Genomic DNA, 18,614 nt, shown 5'->3' with positions numbered 1-18,614 from the left:
TTTATTGCTAACGCGTTACTCACCAGTTAGTAACTAGTCGCGTCGTGTGCGAATCTCCATAGAACATGTATGGGCTGTGACGCTCAGGCAACTCGTTAGTAATTTGAGTTTGTGACTAGTTCTTTTTGAGTAGCTCCATGAGCGAAGGGCCTAATTTTTTCACTAGTATTATTTATTTTTGACAGAGAATATGGAGTGCTAATAATCAAAATTAGTGAACATTCTCCATTATTGACAATAATGTTGGCAGTAACGCGAACGGTGCATTTCCATCAAACGAGCGAATGCTCATTAGCTGGGTCCACACCGGCCGATCCAGTGATCCCGCGATCCGCGATCCAGGATCGCGGAGCATGGATCGTGGATCATGTTAGGCCGATCCACTTTAAAAACTTGCGATCCAAAATATGCGCTCCAAGTGATCCTAAGGCGATCCGTGATTCAGCCAGTCTAACTCTTGTACGATATGGAGTCACACGTACAACGGCGGCGTCTTGCCGTTGCAGCAGTAACTTTTATTATACTGAAATGTTTGCGCAAAAAATCAAAAAAAAGAAATCGACGGTTTTGGGTGAAACAACTTTACAAAAATCGATTGGAATTTGGGACTCAGCTGTACGCAGAGTTAGTTTCAGATGAAGTGGAACACAATTTTGCAAGAATGAATGCTATTCAATTTGAGATATTCGACTTTCTGAGATGTCCATGGTGAGGTGGATCGCGCGATCCAACACAACCGTCCACACCGCGCGCATCACGCAACTGAGGCACCTTTGAAGCGGGTACAAAAACCGCCCGCTAACGGATCGCACGAGTAAGGGATCGCGCGCGGCAAAACGCGTGCATGGATCGCGCGCGGCACGTCCACACCGCCCGCATCTTTGGATCGCGCGCCTGCCGCGCGCGATCGGATCGCGGTGGATCGGCCGGTGTGGACCCAGCTATTCTAACCCTATGTCAAATTATTTTAGTGTGAACAGGCGTAGAGCATTATTTCGTTGTTCTTAGTGCGTTCGAAAAGATTCTATGCAATGTTCTAATACTGAACACCACTGAATTCGAGTATTTCGTTTACACTAAAAGATCACAAAAGAACGCTCTTGCTCTAGCTCTATGTACGTTTGATGTTAATGCACCGTAAGGTTGCTTAATAAAGAATACCTAGGTGGAATTTTGAAAAAATATCTAATGTTTATTGTAAAATTAAACGAATATTGTTTAAGCAAACAGCGCGTTTATGATTTACTAGCTTTCTTCCCGCTTGGTCAAGGAAAAACCCGCATGGTTTTCGTACAGTCTGTGGGATTTCCTGGATAAATATTATACATTTCTTTCTCAGGTTTCAAACTATCAGAGGCCCTCAGGCATGCTAACCAAGTCGACGGCAGCGGCGCAATGAGCGGCGCAGCGAAAAATCTGGATATTGATTTTCTGGATAAATAACTGTATTTCAAAAATTTTTGTTTTAATAAACTGACATTCTATTAAAAACTAGCAGCACTCCGCGGTTTCACCCACGTGGCTGCGCTCCTGTTGGTCTTAACGTTATGATATAATATAGCCTTCCTCGATGAATGGGCTATCTAACACCGAAAGAATTTTTCAAATCAGACCAGTAGTTCCAGAGATTAGCGTGTTAAAATAAACAAACAAACCTTTCTTCATCCTCCCATCCCCAATGTTTTGTTACAATTAATGAAATAAAACAATTCATTTCATTAAAATTTTTATTAAAAAATATTAAATAGTATTCATTGTATTTACACTTTTCCTTACATTAATTATTGGAAGTTATGGAATTTATTGTATTGCTAAAGACAAAGTTTGATCATACATAATATTTTATAAATAATATTTAGGTACCAAGCACCTAATTTTCGCAAAATATCATGCCCATGTTAAGTTAACAAAATAAAAAAAGAGCGTGTGTGTCAAACGCACGTGTCAGAAGTGAAACTTCTAGCGCATTGTGAGTAAAATTTCAAGGTCGCATCATGGCAATGCCGTCACGCCATTGAGTAAAGCGACGATTTTTATCTTTAAATCTTGCTAAAGAAGTTTCACTTCTGACACGTGTGCTCGGTCTTTTTTGTTACATTTTTTAATTCTGATTTCTTATAGATATAATGCTCTAATAGTTCAATACGTGGTGGGTATAAACAACATAACAAGTAACTAAATCACTTCAAATATCTTAATTTTTTCATATTTAACAGTCTCATAACCACGAATTTTGAGCCAAAACTTCAAATCGGCAAATTATACTCCACATGGTGAGTCTTAATATGTCCTTTCAAGCTACACTTTTGCACAAACGCTTGCCCGCACACCGCACAAGCGAACCGCCTATCATTATTATGTATCCTCATATGTTCTCTTAGCGTTTTCTTCCTTGCATACGACTTGTGACACACCGAACACTCGAAAATTCGTTCCCCGTTATGTTTAACCATGTGTACCCTCAACTCATTTTTAGTGAAACATTTGTACGCACACATTTGACATTGATAGTCTCTCTCTTCTAAATGGTCGCGTTTTAAGTGTCTGGATAGAGCTCAGAGGAATAAACCTATAGAGTACTTGTATCGAGCGTATACAATTTACATATATTTGTTTCTCTCTATCTAAAGAAAACGTCGTAAGAAAGAATGAGATAGCTATAGACTACAAGCTACGTTTCAACATAGTCATGGCACCATTTTTACTATAGGTACGTATTTAGATAGATAGAAGGTGATAGTGATGGGATGTGCTTCAATCGATAAAATCGTGAATGCATTTTGCATTTACGGTTTCGTGAAATAATAAATAATAAAAAAAAACAAAATTAATCATAAATTTCAGTTGAATACATTATTTGTTTAATCCTACGAATATAATAAATGCGAAATTATGCGAGAATGGATAACTTTCTCTTTCACTGCTGAACCGATTACAATGAAATTTTGTACATACACACATAGGATAGGTTTTATACCGGAAATCCCACGTGAACGGGAACTGTGCGGGATTTTCTTTAAAAACGCGGGCGGAAAGCTAGTATATTTTAAAATAAATTTTAAAACTTGAAATATAACTACATAATTTAAAAGAAAGATCAATAAAGTTAAAGGAGTGAGGAGAAAGGCACAGTCAGCATGAATTTTAACAAGTTCATAAAAGGACAGTCTTAAAGAAAACATTTTCCTTACATCCTACTAATAAAGCGAAAGTTTGTGAGGATGGATGTTTGTTACTCTTTCACGCGAATACTACTAAACCGATTACAATGAAATTTGGAAAAATTACTTTTGATCCCGTAAATCCCACAGGAATGGGAACTATGCGGGTTTTTCTTTGAAAACGCATGTATATTAAGTATGTATTTCAATAGTAGTTTCTCATCTATGAGAACTGTCATTTAATCAACCGTTTAATTTTCACATAGTTACACATTAATAGTAAATGTGTAAAAAAAATTCCAAATAAAAATTCACTCACACACAAATGTATTTATTATCTAAAGGAACAAAAAAAACGTAAGCGTAAGATTGCACAATTCTTCTAGAGTATCCATCTTGATAACACGCAGGCTCGAAATGCAGTGAACACAATCTAGCAAATTTCGACGGCGTCCAATCTACACGTCTCATGTTTTATACCCATTTCTTATTTAGCTCTGGAAATCTAAAACAAAATGAATTTATTAATAATCTAAAAGAGAAAAAACAAACTAAACAGATAAGTCAAATAAAACAACCACGTGGTATTTTTTATTTTCCTGCTGTAGAAAATTTACATCAATTATTTGCTACAACAACTACATATAAATCTGATATAAGAAACAAAATAAATAAATCAACGTTAATATGAAATAGATTTTTTGTCATAAATCGATAATATACGCTAGATGTGTTACAACACTACGGTGGTAAACAAAATGCCAAACTTGATAATATTGTGACATTTTTTAAAAATTATTTAATTCTTTTGTATTCCACAACCCCATAAAGTGGGTAAATGTTACAGTTACAACATAAACTTATAAAAAAGCGCTTGATAAAACCTTCAAATAGGGTTAGAACATAAATATTTATCAATTTGCTGAAAATCACTTACCGATGGAAAGATATTTTTTCATTGTTTTCATCCAAAACTCCCATTCGACTAGTAATAGCCGGTAGCTAAACATACAATAGTCATTTTAGCACACTGACAAATAAAAAGAAACACTATACACTTTATATTTTCTAAATATTTCGTTAAAAACACTTGACGCACTGAGCCCACCAGCTGGTTGGAAAACAAACTGACTGCCGGCGCGCTACGTTTGAAGACAGTGCAGATACTCTATCGCTATCTCAATCTGACTTATGCTGTTATTGACTAAGAGTAAGTAGATTAGAAAATATGTATTTTGTTCTGTCTCAATATAAGAACTCTATAGGTTTATTCCTCTGAGGGATAGAGTATACCGTCTGTCAAACGATTTGTCGCAAACATTACACTTATACTGCAAGGGGGGTCCATCGTGCACTTCCACTAAATGCTTTTGCCGTCTAAAATATTCCGAAAAACGTTCACTACAATGCGGACACTTGAATCTTTTAACCATTTTATGCACAGTATCCACGTGGTTCTTATGTTTCTGTTGCGTCGTGAAGACTTTCTTGCAAATTTCACATGGGTAATTCCCACCCACGTGCATGCTTTTTGTATGTACTTTGAGCCTGTATTTTGTCACGAAACCCGTTCCACACTCTTTGCACACATAGTTTCTGTAATGCACGTTCATGTGCCGTTCTATTGAACCGAAAGTTTCGAAGGTAAAACCGCACAATTGACACTCATATTTATTATCACTTTCTTGGTACAATTTGAAAGGTATAACCCGGTCTGTGAATTCGGTGTGCATTTTCTTTTTATGTGTTCGTATTAAATGTGTTTTTAATTCGTTTAAATTGGGTATCTTTAGGTCACAAATGGTACATTTTAAGTCAGTTATATCAACATATACGACTAGGCACTCCGCCCCGTAGGCGCTTAGTGCTTTTTTTATTTCGCATTTAGAGTGACTTTTCTGTTGGTGTTCTCTTAGAGTTAGTAGGTCATCGTAAATGCTCCTGCAATAGAAGCAGGGAAAGCCAGATCGGCTTCTGCTCTTGAATGGTGTGACGTTGGAATTTTCTAGAATCATCGATGTGTTGAGTATTTGCGCCATTTTCTCTGTTATGTAAATCTTTTTGCTGGCGAAACGGTTTCTCTCGGATACGTCGATTAGGTTTGCAATCATTTTTGAAGTGATTATTTTTCCTGGAAAAATAAATTGTACTTGTTAAAGACAGACAGTATTTTAATTCTACAGAGTGTTATTTATGACTAGCTACGCCTCGCGGTTTCACTCGCGCGCGTTATTGAGTTTGTTCTTTTAATCCTATTCTGTTCCTGTGGGAATATCGGTATAAAAATAGCCTAAGTTACTTTTTATAACAACAGCTAGCCAGTGAAAGTCCCATCAAAATCGTTTAAGCCGTTCCTGATATTAGCGGGAACAAACCGACAAACACACAAAAATTGTAAAAAAATACTATTTTGGTAAACCGAGTTAAAAAATTATGAATTTGTGTATTTATTTAAAGTTAAATTCGTCAAAAAAAGGCCTTTACGTATTTTGTCTATTTACAAGGTCTTTGCTTTTTTATATTTTTGTGAATATGAATGATGTGGACCTTATATTATTATTTTTTATAAGTACCTTAGCTTACCGCCCGCGGCTCACCCGCTTTGTCTAAAACCTAATAAATTATATACTAAAACCTTCCTCTTGAATCACTCTATCTATTACAAAAAACCGCATCAAAATCCATTGCGTAGTTTTAAAGATTTAAGCATGCATAGGGACATAGGGACGCTGATAGTCCAGGTGTGGAATTCTGAAACGATGCCCTATGAGTGGAACACCGCTGTAATATGTCCTCTGCACAAGAAAGGTGACATATTTGATTGCCAGAATTATCGCGGTATATCTCTTTTAAACACGGCATATAAAATCTTCGCCAATGTCCTTTTGAATAGAATTTCTGATTTAAGAAAACCAGATGGACGTAGAAATCGAGGAAGACCAAAGCTCCGTTGGTTGGATGGTGTGGAAAAGGACTTGGAAGCGATAAATGTGAAGAATGGAGAATGTTAACTAATTTTGATTATTAGCACTCCATATTCTCTGTCAAAAATAAAAAATACTAGTGAAAAAATTACTTCGATACGTCAATTAGTTTCCGATTTAGAAGTAAAACAAGTTGTAAACGCCCGGTGATGGTGTGACGTCACACCACAACACGCTCAATCTGGCTCACTCAGTCCGCTAGCGATCGCGCGCACGTGCCGTCGAAATTATAATTAAATACTTTTAAAAATGTCCAATCCAAATACCAGAAAATCATGTGTTGTTCCTAAATGTAAAAATACAACTACCAATTCGCCGGATAAGTTGTTTTTTATAGTTGCAAAGGACGTAAACAAAAAATGGTCAGAGGTGCAAAACCTTTGGTGTCAGAATTTTCTGTGTTCTTACATAGTACATACTACATATTATAATATTTTGAGAACATTGCAGCTGTTTTGCGTTATCCTTTGTTTTCTATACAAGTTTTAATCTATACTAGACTGTGCTTCTGCTCTGCTCGTATGGGCTAAGTAGTTATAGTTATAGTTATATATTCTTTATTGCACACAAATTTTTAATTTTACAATACAAGTAAGTAGATGGCTAGTAATATTTTTTCTTGTTTTAAGTTGAGAATGATATGGAGAACTATACTAAAATATAAGTTGGTCGGGGGAAGAATTAAACAAAAACAGGGTATAGTTCCACACAAATTCAAATGTCAACAGGAAAATGAAGATAAACCTCAGAGATCAGCAGTGCAAAAACGCAATCGTATAGAATATTTTGAGAAACTATTAAATAAAGATGAAACTTTGGCATGACTGTTATTTTATTAAACGAATAATAATTACTATTAATGGACTATTAACGAAATTCGCGGACGAAAACCCATCGAAATACTGCACAAGCTATAACACCTACTACAGCGCAGCCGACTTGATACTAAGCGCGGGGGCGCGGCCGCGCGGACCGGTGCGTTGTGACGTGACGTCACAAGCGGTCACGTGACTATTAGCGGGACTCGATATTTTTCGAAACTTTGAATGCGTATAAAATCAAAACTACTTGGTATTTTTGACAAAAACTAGTGTATTTGTATACATACAGGCTTTACTGAGACACAATTTCAAGGGATTTGGCATACCTAGTAACATTCTTCATTGGAGAGCCCGAGCAAGGGATCGAGGGGTCTGGAAGAAAGTACTGGACCAGGCCAGGGCCCACTCGCGGCTGTAGAGCCTCAGATAGGATAGGATAGGGACATAGGGACAGAAAAAGCGACTTTGTTTTATACTATGTAGTGATTATGTTATTTAGTATTATAATATTCACCTTTTAGCAGATCCAAATGCCTAACAAAGTCCGCACAAGCACTGCTATACAGGGTGTCCCGTGTTGGCAATCGGAAGGGTTCTGGAAACCGAGCTAGCAGTTCAGCCTCACCCTGTATAAGCCCATCATCGCTCAAGTCATCTTGGTAATCATCTGAAAATATATTTGTCTATATTAATAACTAGCTGTGCCCCGCGGTTTCACCAGCAGTCTTAGCGTGATGATATATAGCATATAGGCTTCCTCGATAAATGGGCTATCTAACACCGAAAGAATTTTCGTGCCCAATAGTTCCCCAGTAGTTCCTGAGATTAGCGCGTTCAAACAAACAAACAAACTCTTAAGCTTTATAATATTAACCCATTGAGCCCCAAGCGGCCCGATCGGTCCACGACACAATAGATTTTATATTGTGTCTGTGGTTCCGGGGCCTGAGTTATTAAGTTTAGATTAAAAAATGTAAAAGTCATAACACCACTACAAATGAATGTTTAAAAAAATCTTTTTGACGTGATAACGTTTTTAAAATCGTTTTAGTCGGGTGACATGTTCAGAAACTTGTGTCACACCAAAACCTCACGAGCGCGATCGCAGGTATAACGAGAGAGAGACGGACCGATCTCCCGTCTCATCTCGAGCGCTGCCACCAATAAGACGTTATCACGTAAACATCTCGATCGTAAACCTACTTTACAAACAACCAATTTTAATTTATAGATGAAAAAAAAAATCTAATTATTACTTACAATATCTACATTTCAATTTTTTCATTCAGTTAGTCTCTGAATTGACTAGATCGATTTTGATGTGACTTTTACTAGCAGATAGAGAGAAGTAAATGATGTTAAATAATAAATATTGATAAATCACATTGTAATCTAATGTGGTTTCTTTTTTTTGCAATAAGACTTATACACAATAAAATAAGGTTGCGAAAAATGCGAAAAAAACCTACTTTAAAAAATTACTTACACCACTTTTGAAGAAATTAATTTTTTTCTTTACATTTTTTCTAATATTTAGTAATTTTAACACTAGAAAACTACAAATATACTCCACTAACCACTATTATCATAGTCGTTCATTTCAAAATCGGGATCACCTGAGTTATCGACATTATCCAAATCACTGCTCGGCTCAGCCTTTATGTTCAACGTTCCCTCCATTTTTACATCTAGCTCGATGTCTGAATGCATGTTGTTTGGTACTGAAAGAATTATTTATGAGTTTTTTTTTTAATTTAACAAAATATTTGTAATTGTAGTGTCTGTGTGTTTCGCTCTCTCCTTTTTCTTAGTAAATAGCATTTGAGGACCATTGAGGTATTATTACTACGCATAGAGAGGACACCACGAACAAAATCTGTGCTGCAAGCGCGGCGCGTGGGGCGGCTAGTTAGTCATAGATATAAGCGATGTTTGAGACGCTTGGCTCTAATTCGTGTTACAAATAGTCTAGTAGCGATGCCCCCTCTAGTACGTAGTAGTACATAGTAACTCAATGTTGGGCACATAAAAATTCCTTTATTCAGAGTTTATAGACGGCACTATATTTATATATATATATCTTTATAAATTTATATTTATCTAGAGTATTTTAAAATGACGAAATTTTTTTGTTAGTAGCATAATAGTCCCAAAACTTTTGAAAATTGTCTTAGCAGCAAATATACATTTTTACAGACCATAATATCAATACTAAGTATACCATATATTTAGAGCTATGACAATATTTTAAATTCGAAAGTCCCTCAGCCTGTCTGTTAGTCTCCATTGTTTTATTCAACTCTTAATATGTAATCTTTGAGGTAACAATATAAATGAATACTTAATTAACATTGAGCATTTGTCTATTCTTATTTATAAAGCACTAGCTGTGCCCCGCAGTTTTACCCGCATTGCTACGCTCCTGTTGGTCTTTGCATGATGATATATAGCCTATAGTCTTCCTCGATGAATGGGCTATCTAACAACAAATGAATTTTGCAAATCGGACAAGTGGTTCCTGAGATTAGCGTGTTCAAACAAACAAACTCTTCATCTTTATAATATTAAGTTTAGATTTGAATTTTACCTAAATATCAAATACTTACCATTTATAAATATAGTGTCTTTAGCGGTCATGGACAAAAGTCTGTGTTCATTATTCACAACCATTGTTTTGAACTTGTTCGCTTCTCGTAATTGTTCAATACAGGAATTACATATTAAGGAACTTATTTCATTACTCGTAGATAGCTGGAAAAAGAAATTAACAATTAATTTACTTAGAAAGCAAGATTTTAACGAAATTTAAAAGCAACTAATTCATTATACTAGCTTTCCGCCCGCAGCTTCGCCCGCGTTTTCAAAGAGAAACCCCCATAGTTCCCGTTTCCATGGGATTTCCAGGATAAAACCTATCCTATGTGTTAATCTAAGTTACCCTCTATATGTATGCTAAATTTCATTGCAATTGGTTCAATAGTATTTGCATGAAAGAGTAACAAACATACATAGATACATACACATACATCCATCCTCACAAACTTTTGCATTTATAATATTAGTAGGATTATTTTACTGACATTTTGTGCACTTTCCATTAAGAAGAATACGAGAATAAGATGTCTTGAGGGTCATACAAAAATTGTTATATGTGAATAGAATACATCCAAATTTCAATAGAGAATTGATGGTTTGAAGCTTTTTAACACCTGGCATCCTTAAGAATTTAAAACCCCATGTCAAAAAAAACATTTACAATAATAAGAGGCTGTCGCTAGACACCGGTGGCTGTGTTTGGTGGCCCGTTTGCGCCGAGCCTTAATTTGACTAGAAACTATGTTTACTGATACAAACTGTTTAGTATTTATTATGCTAAGATTATTTTTGTTGTCTGCTGTGATAATTTTAATCGGAGATACTTAATTGATTTAATTTTAGGACTCAGGAAGCAAATAAATTTTTTTTTTTTTTTTTTTTTTTATACAACAACCGACAAAGGAGCAGGCGGTGTACTGATGGAAATAATCACCGCCGCCCATGAACAATTGCAACGTTAGGTAACTTTGCGATTGTTTTGCCGGCCTTTGAGTGACGCGTAGGCTCTTTTTTTGAAGGCATCCATATCATAGGTAGATGGAAACACCGAAGATGGCAAGCTGTTCCACAATTTTGTTGTTCGGGGCAGAAAATGCCGTGAAAAGCGCACAGTTGTTGAGAGCCACTCATCCAGGTGATGCGGATGGTACTTGAGCTTGTGTCGTGCAGTGCGATTGTGGAATTTGGCAGCCGGTATTAAGCCAAAAAGTTCCTCGGAACACTCCCCATTGTACAGGCGGTAGAATACGCACAGAGACGCAACATCCCGCCGCAGTGCCAAAGGATCGAGCCGATCGGTCAACTCGGGTTTGCCGACGATTCGAGTGGCTCGACGTTGCAGGCGGTCAAGAGGAAGTAGTTGGTATTGGGGTGCTCCAGCCCAAAGGTGAGAGCAGTATTCCATATGAGGCCGAACTTGTGCCTTATAGAGTTGCAGGCGGTGAGCTGGCGTGAAATACTGTCTCGCCCTAGCGAGCACCCCAAGTTTCTTAGAGGCCAATTTGGCCTTGTCCTCTAAATGACCCCTGAACTGCACGTCGCTCGCAATGTCGACACCGAGAATCCCGATATTCGGCGTGGCTTTGAGGAGAGTGTTTTGGAATCGAGGAGTCACCGTGAACGGTTTCTTTTTGGCGGTGAATGCGCACACTTGTGTTTTTGATGGATTGAATTTAACAAGGTTAGTCTGACCCCAACTGGAGATTTCATCCAGGGTTTTATCAATGTTGGACACAAGTTCGTTCCGATACTGATCCACCTGCTCCTGAGAGATTCGTGCGTGCCCGGAGTATGTAGCATCGCCAGTGCTATCATCAGCATAACAATGAATATTACGTATTTGCAACATATCATTGATATGAAGAAGGAATAGCGTAGGCGACAACACACACCCCTGCGGGACACCAGCATTCACAGGCTGCGGCTCTGAGCACGATCCGTCGACTACGACCTTAATGCTGCGTGCCTTGAGAAAACTGGAGATCCAACTGCATAGTTTCTCAGGGAGCCCGTACGAAGGCAGTTTAGAGAGAAGACCTTTGTGCCACACCCGATCAAAGGCTTTCGCTACATCTAAACTGACTGCCATAGCTTCCCCCTTACTCTCAATAGCGGAAGCCCATCTGTGCGTTAAATAGACCAAAAGATCGCCAGTCGATCGACTTCCACGAAAACCGTACTGATGGTCGCTTAACAACTGGCGATCTTCTAGGTGACGCAACAAATGGCGGTTGATTATGGTTTCCATAACCTTGGAGAGTAAGGAGGTTACCGCAATCGGCCTGTAGTTTGATGGGTCAGAGCGTGTGCCTTTTTTAGGGATCGGGTGTATCAAGGCGGTCTTCCAACTGCTTGGGACAGTACCAGTGGTGTATGAGTACCGGAACAGGCGCGTTAGAACCGGAGCCAACTCAGGAGCACATGTTTTTAACACTATTGCAGGAATGCCGTCAGGTCCATTCGACTTGTGAATGTCAAGGGAAAGTAGGGTTCTTCGCACGGCACATTGCGTGAATTTCACATCAGCCATAGTACTATTACAATGTGGTATAATAGGTGGAGTCTTTCCCTCGTCATCCAGAGTCGAATTTGACGCAAAGAGACTTGCCAGAGTTTCGGCTTTGTCTCTTGCAGTGTGGGCCAAAGTATCGTCATCCCTGCGTAGTGGAGGAAACGTCGATTTACAAAAATTGCCCTGAATAGCTTTGGCAAGGGACCAAAAAGCGCGAGTACCAGATGGGTACTGGGTCAGCTTCTTACCAACGCCTTCAATATACTTTGACTTTGCCTTTATGATACTGTTCTTGTAAGATCTGGAAGCAGCGTTGTATCTTTTTTTCAGTCGTCTGACGTTAGGATCCTTTACCGCTTGAGCTTCTGCCCAGGCCTGGAAGCGTTCCTGCTTCAAACGAAATGCCGTTCTACATGAATGCCCAAACCAGGGCTTGGACTTGCCACCAACAGGAATTACAAGGTTAGGAATATAGAGTTCCATTCCCTGCAAAACTACATCGGCGACAGAGTCAGCACAAACATTAGGATCACTAGACGCAAAACAAATTTGCTTCCAAGGGTAGGATGCAAAAAAAGTGCGCATCCCATCCCAATCGGCCGACCTGTAATGCCAAACACGACGGTAGCTGGGTGGTCGAGTTCGAGATTGGCGGGTGAGAGGCACTACGCTCCGTACCATACAGTGGTCAGATGACCCAAGGGGAGCCTCAACGGTTACTCGATAGTCGTCAGGATGTGAGGTCAGCAGGAGATCTAACAACGACGAAGTATGTTCCTCCACATCAGGGATTCTCGTGGGTGAAGTTACAAGTTGCGTTAGGCTATAGGACAAGGCAAAGTCATGAAAAGATCGCCCCGCGTGGTCAGTGGTTCGTGATCCTAACCATTCAACATGGTGGGCATTAAAGTCACCTAGCACTACAATTTCAGCGGAGGGAACCTTTTGTAGTAAACTATCGATCGTTCCTTGAACATGGTCAATAAGCCGGTCAGATTCGGCGTTTCCACTGTGAGACCGGTAAAGACACGCGTAAATACGGGGGTGGTCATCGCAGTCAACGCGTAACCACAGTATGGATAGGTTGCCTTCAATGGTACCAAGGCGGCGGCAACAGATGTCCTCCCTAGCGTAAACGCACACACCGGCGCGCGGTACAAATGAATGTTCCAGCACGTATCCCGGGTATTTAAGGTACGAGGTGTCAGCAGGGGAAGAGATCTGTGTCTCCGTTAAAAACAGTAAAGCCGGCTTAGCTGTTTCTAGATGGTGATGGACAGCTTCAAGGTTTGAGTGAAGTCCCCTAACGTTGCAAAGGTCCACAGAAAGAAGCGTGGTAGGGGTTGCCGCAGAAAGCTTACTTTTTCTTTTCCTCCTAGCGGTACGACAGAGCGGAATTTTGCCCCCCCCAGAGTACGCGGGGCAGCCCAAGCAGGAGCGCTCAGGGAGGGATTCTCCAGAACCATTGGTGCTGGTACCCTCCTGGGGTAGTCCATTTTTAAATACCGCTGCCATGTTATTTGTTTGAGGGGGATAGGGATTGGGCCTCCGGCAGTCTCACGAACTCATGCGAAACGCAAAAAAAGAAATGCTTCACGCTGGTGTTAGGTGAGACAGTGGTACCTCCCCGGACAAGCTACAGCCCAGTCGTGCTACACACAAATGTTATAATTGTATGTAGCTGTAGCTCTACCACTGTAGGGAAAAAACGCCAGAGCCTCGTCTGTTGATTAGCAGGGTGCACCACGAGCAGGTGAGGTTGGCTTTGGCTGAGAGATGGTAGACAGCCATTGCACCCCGCTAAATTAATATGACATTTGTTAATCGTTCATTTGAATATGTACAATAATCGATTATCGTATTGACCGCCTCCTTGGTACAGTGGTTGACGCGTGAGCATAGAACCGAGGGGTCCTGGGTTCGATTCAAGGTGGAGATGAAGAAAAAAAAATGTCTCAGTCTGTCAGGACACAGAAGGCTGATCACCTACTAGTCCCTAAAGCAAATCCATCAGTGAAACAGATGTACGTATAATGCATCTGCCCCTTACCCCACTTGGGGACACGGGACTTCACTTTTTTAATCGTAATTCGTAACACATGAATTCATCATTAAGAGTTTATACAACATAACTTATTGTCACAAATCTTATATATTCGTCATTATATTATGACCACTTTCATTTAAAGATACTCCTTCATATTAAAACAACTCCTACACAGTAATACTTACGAATAAATTAAAACAATCCAAAAAGATATCCATATAAACTTCTCTCACACTGTTATGATAATATTCCTTCGTTATATTTCTATGATTGCCGGTCGCTAGGCAGCACCGGCATTGTCCGTAAAGTGTAATATTGGCCATTTTAAATTTATTTCTATTTAAAAATGAAATTGTTTGTAAATAAAAAATAAAAACAATCAATAATTGAGAAGAGAACAGCTTACAGGCTACAGCCTGTGGCTACAGCAAGCGAAAGCTTGATCTGTCAAAAGTAATATAGAGTGTCATTTTGACAATGATGTTTGCAGTAAGGTTGCTATAAAAATTAAATGAGTGGAATTTTGAAAAAATATCGTGAGATGTGTGATGAGATGAATATAAAATTAAACGAATACTGTTTAATTAAAATAACTCGTACAATGTTCTAACTTTCTGCCCGTATGGGCGTATTCAGAAAGAAAGCTTGAAACTTATAAGCGCCGATAAGCGCTTATAAGTTTCAAGCTTTCTTTCTGAATACGCCCTACGGTCAAAGGAAAACCTGCATGGTTTCGGTGCCTGCGGGATTTCTTAGATAAAAACTCTCAAGAATATATTATACTTTCTTAAGTTTCAAAATATTTCTGTTCCAAATATTTTTAGAAGTTTATGGGTGTAGACGAGACATAAATATATCTATTAAGTTAGGATTTAACATACGACTTATTTTAAAATTATATCTATTTTTAACTTGTGTCTATCACTCAGTTAAATTCCCATTATTGGTTTAGTTTTTCAAAAGATTCCATTTATTCCATATATTATGTACGACAGATTTAATTTTATTTAATACTAGCGGTCCGCCCCGGCTTCGCCCGTGGTATATATCTACGTTTTCTCTACATAAAAACCATCCTCGTACTTCAAGGAATATAATAAAAAAAGAATTATCGAAAGCGGTTCAGCCGTTCTCGAGTTATGTGCTTACCAACACATTTTGCGATTCATTTTTATATATAAAGATATTATGTACAACAGATTTAATTTTATTTAATATGTAATAGTTATTAATAATAAAGGTATTTTAAGGTTAGTGTTAAAAATACTATAATCAAATGTAACCAAACTTTATTCAAAGGTTATTACAAAATATAAAAACAAACTCTTTTTACAACAAAACATGGCATTTACAAGAACAGCTTAAATGTAATGTTAGTGTGTGTTTTTTGAATAAATAAATAAATAAGTAAATGAAATGAATTCACTTCCATCACTTCTTAAATTTTTACTATTGAAATGAAACTAATTCTTTAGGGAGTGAAATTTCAATCTTTATTCTTTGAATCTTGCCAAAGATGTTTCACTTCTGACACATGTGCTTGGCACTTTTTATGCAAACACCTCTTCTTATATCTTATAAAAGTAGTAATTATTCTATTTTCCTGATGAATTTCAATGTTTTTTTCAAAAATCTATTTATCACAGCCACAGGCTTAAAATTAAATTCTTATCTAAAACAACAAAAGCACAGAATTTATCTTATATGATACAGCCATTTAAGCTCTTTCAATCAAGTCCATATAAGCACAATCTATCAAATCTTCATCTTTAACACCTAGCTTAGATTGTAGATCTCGAGCGATGACCTGACCATCTTCTACAGACTGTTCTGGACGAAGTACCACTTCTAATTCCATAAAGTGACCTAGGTTTTCAACTGTATCTATGTGAATGCGGGTTTGACCGACCATGTACAGTTTTCTGAAAAAAAAAATGTTAAGTTTTTAACATCATTTTTAGAAATATGACAAATACAAATTATGATAATTGAGCTAATATGTAACTACAGTGTAAACTCTATATAACGACACTCCATTTAACGTCAAACTCCGTATAACGTCAAGATTTCTCGACTTTGGTTGGTTTATATTGTTGTCTATACAATAATACACTCCATATAGCATCACGCTCACTCTAATTAACGACCACAATAAGACATTCCCACTAGGAACTAGGACTAGGAAGTACTGACTAAGTTGCCGAAATCAATGAAAATGTAGTTGTTTACATTCTTTTTTACTGACATACCGAAGATTCTCAGAAATGCAGTCGTAGAAAAATAAAGAAAAAATTCTGCATGCCGAAGAAGATGGATGATCAACCAAAAAATTGAAGAAACCTCAATATGAAGACCTTGATCAAGCGATGATAACATGGTTTCATAGGCAATGTCAAAATAATATTCCTGTCTCTGGACCAATCATGCAATTTTTCCTTTCTCTCCATTTAACGACCACTCTCTATAACGTCGAAAAATGCACGGTCCCTTAAGTGACGTTATATAGAGTTTACACTGTATATGTAGTTTAGAAGTATTATATAGGTTAGGTTCCATAGGACAATAGCTATAACCACAGAAAAATTTACGACTCTCAACTCGACACCCTATAAAGTACAGTTTAGCCATAGTATTCTTTAACAAGAAACTACAAATTGTAGTTATCAGATATCAGAGTATTCAATATATGTTATAGAACAGGATTCCTGACATTGATAACATTACCTACAGCCAATCAATAAAAAACTACACATAACTTTGTTTTTTTTTTAAATAGGGAAGCGCTTGACCACAAAACCTAACCTTTATCATTTATGATTATTAAGAATATGAGGAGCTGTTAACTTACCGTTCCTTAACTACACGACCTCGTTCTCCTAAACATTGCTTCAACATTTTATCTAATTTCTTAGTTTTCTCATTTTCGGATTCAGTAAATTGTAATAAGTCGTAATCACAAAGTTTTGGCCCACCTTCATCGTTTCTGTCGTATCGCACTAATGTAGCTGATGAATCTCCGTATATTCGTAGCTTCAAACGACCGTTGGGAACGTTATAGAAGGTATCATCTTGTTTTATAACTTTAGGCGGACCACCGCTTAATTCTTCAGCTATTTTACATATCTGTTCAAGGTTGTGCACTTTAGCTTTGATTTCTACGTTACGCATATTGTATAGTTATTAGTTTATGATAAATGTATACTTTAAATAAATGCAATCCTTTTATCTTATTTTATTTTAATTTTAAAAATGTGACAAAAAACACAGCAAAAACGAGTAAAGTCTGCCGCCAATTTTTACTTCAAGTTCAAAATTCAAATTTCAAAATTCAAATTATCTATCATCTATCCATCATCTGTCATATTCACGGTAGTTTTTTTTTCTCATTCTACCCCGTTTTCCAATTACAGCACTAGAGCGTATTATGCGGCATAATGCTTAACGTTGAATGTTCCAACTACAGCAACGCTTCGCACAATCGAGCACTAGAAAAAGTAATGCGCGTGAATTGATGCGTGCAATCGATTTATCGTTAGTAATTATTAATTGTTGGAAAAAATTTTAAAGCTTTCGTTTCATTGTAGTTTTTTCGAAATAATCATAGGCTGTTTTCCAATTACAGAGCATAATGCGACTCAGTGCCGCACAATGCCGAATTATGCTGATGCTTAATTGGAACATGAAACGCACCAGCAGGTTGCGCTAAGTTCAGTGTTGAAAAAAAAATTTTTTAAAAATTAGCAATAACCTCATTAATGTGTAAATAAAGTGGTATACATAATAATTGGTTGAAAAATATTTACGGTTATTTTAAGTAATTTGGATTTTGATTATTTCATTAACATTTTTTTCAATGTTTGTACCTTCACCATACTTATATTTATTTTTTTAACACAATTTGAATTAACTTTGATTATTTCGAAAAAACTACAATGAAACGAAAGCTTTAAATTTTTTTCCAACAATTAATAATTACTAAAGATAAATCGATTGCACGCATCAATTCACGCGCATTACTTTTTCTAGTGCTCGATTGTGCGAAGCGTTGCTGTAGTTGGAACATTCAACGATAAGCATTATGCCGCATAATGCGCTCTAGTGCTGTAATTGGAAAACGGGGTTAGTAAATTCAAATTGTGCTAAAAAAATAAATATAAGTATGGATGAAGGTAAAAACATTGAAAAAAATGTGAATGAAATAATCAAAATCCAAATTACTTAAAATAACCGTAAATATTTTTCAACCAATTATTATGTATACCACTTTATTTACACATTAATGAGGTTTTTGCTTACTCTTATGAATATTTTTTTTTCAACACTGAAATTAGCGCAACCTGCTGGTGCGTTTCATGTTCCAATTAAGCATCAGCATAATTCGGCATTGTGCGGCACTGAGTCGCATTATGCTCTGTAATTGGAAAACAGCCAAGTGCTTGCATATAAACTGAATAAACAAGTGCTTGCGACAAATTTTTTTTATTTAAAAACCTA

The 18,614-nt window shown here is 37.4% G+C and overlaps 2 protein-coding genes across 4 annotated transcripts; both read right to left on the bottom strand.

The window, feature by feature from the left end:
* Nucleotides 1–1,733: 1,733 nt before the first annotated feature.
* On the bottom strand, nt 1,734–14,522 carry LOC149475872 (uncharacterized). 3 transcript variants are annotated; one of them, XM_089712883.1, is made up of 6 exons: nt 14,306–14,522; nt 9,573–9,717; nt 8,544–8,687; nt 7,481–7,633; nt 4,450–5,292; nt 1,734–2,554 (listed from the first exon to the last, which is right to left on the bottom strand). In XM_089712883.1, the coding sequence occupies exons 1-6, from the start codon at nt 14,441–14,443 to the stop codon at nt 2,247–2,249; spliced, it is 1,731 nt and encodes a 576-aa protein (XP_089569009.1). In that variant the 5' UTR covers nt 14,444–14,522; the 3' UTR covers nt 1,734–2,246. The 3 variants fall into 3 exon arrangements, 1 of the variants encoding a protein (XP_089569009.1); XR_016317932.1 differs by lacking the exon at nt 1,734–2,554 and adding an exon at nt 3,477–3,666 and having other exon boundaries at nt 4,099–5,292; XR_016317933.1 differs by lacking the exon at nt 1,734–2,554 and adding an exon at nt 3,477–3,666 and having other exon boundaries at nt 4,099–5,292; nt 8,583–8,687.
* Nucleotides 14,523–15,392: 870 nt separating this feature from the next.
* Nucleotides 15,393–17,429, bottom strand: LOC149475871 (uncharacterized). Its single transcript, XM_089712974.1, has 2 exons — nt 16,969–17,429; nt 15,393–16,042 (listed from the first exon to the last, which is right to left on the bottom strand). Exons 1-2 carry the CDS (start codon nt 17,286–17,288, stop codon nt 15,838–15,840), a joined length of 525 nt encoding a protein of 174 aa, XP_089569100.1. The 5' UTR covers nt 17,289–17,429; the 3' UTR covers nt 15,393–15,837.
* Between the last annotated feature and the right edge of the window lie 1,185 nt (nt 17,430–18,614).

This window comes from Colias philodice, chromosome 29 (genome assembly GCF_061535455.1).
Source record: "Colias philodice isolate Cphi_HAF_F1 chromosome 29, ilColPhil1 Martin Lab GWU primary, whole genome shotgun sequence".
Taxonomy (NCBI): Eukaryota; Metazoa; Arthropoda; class Insecta; order Lepidoptera; family Pieridae; genus Colias; species Colias philodice.
This window is presented reverse-complemented; position numbering and strand designations above follow the sequence as displayed.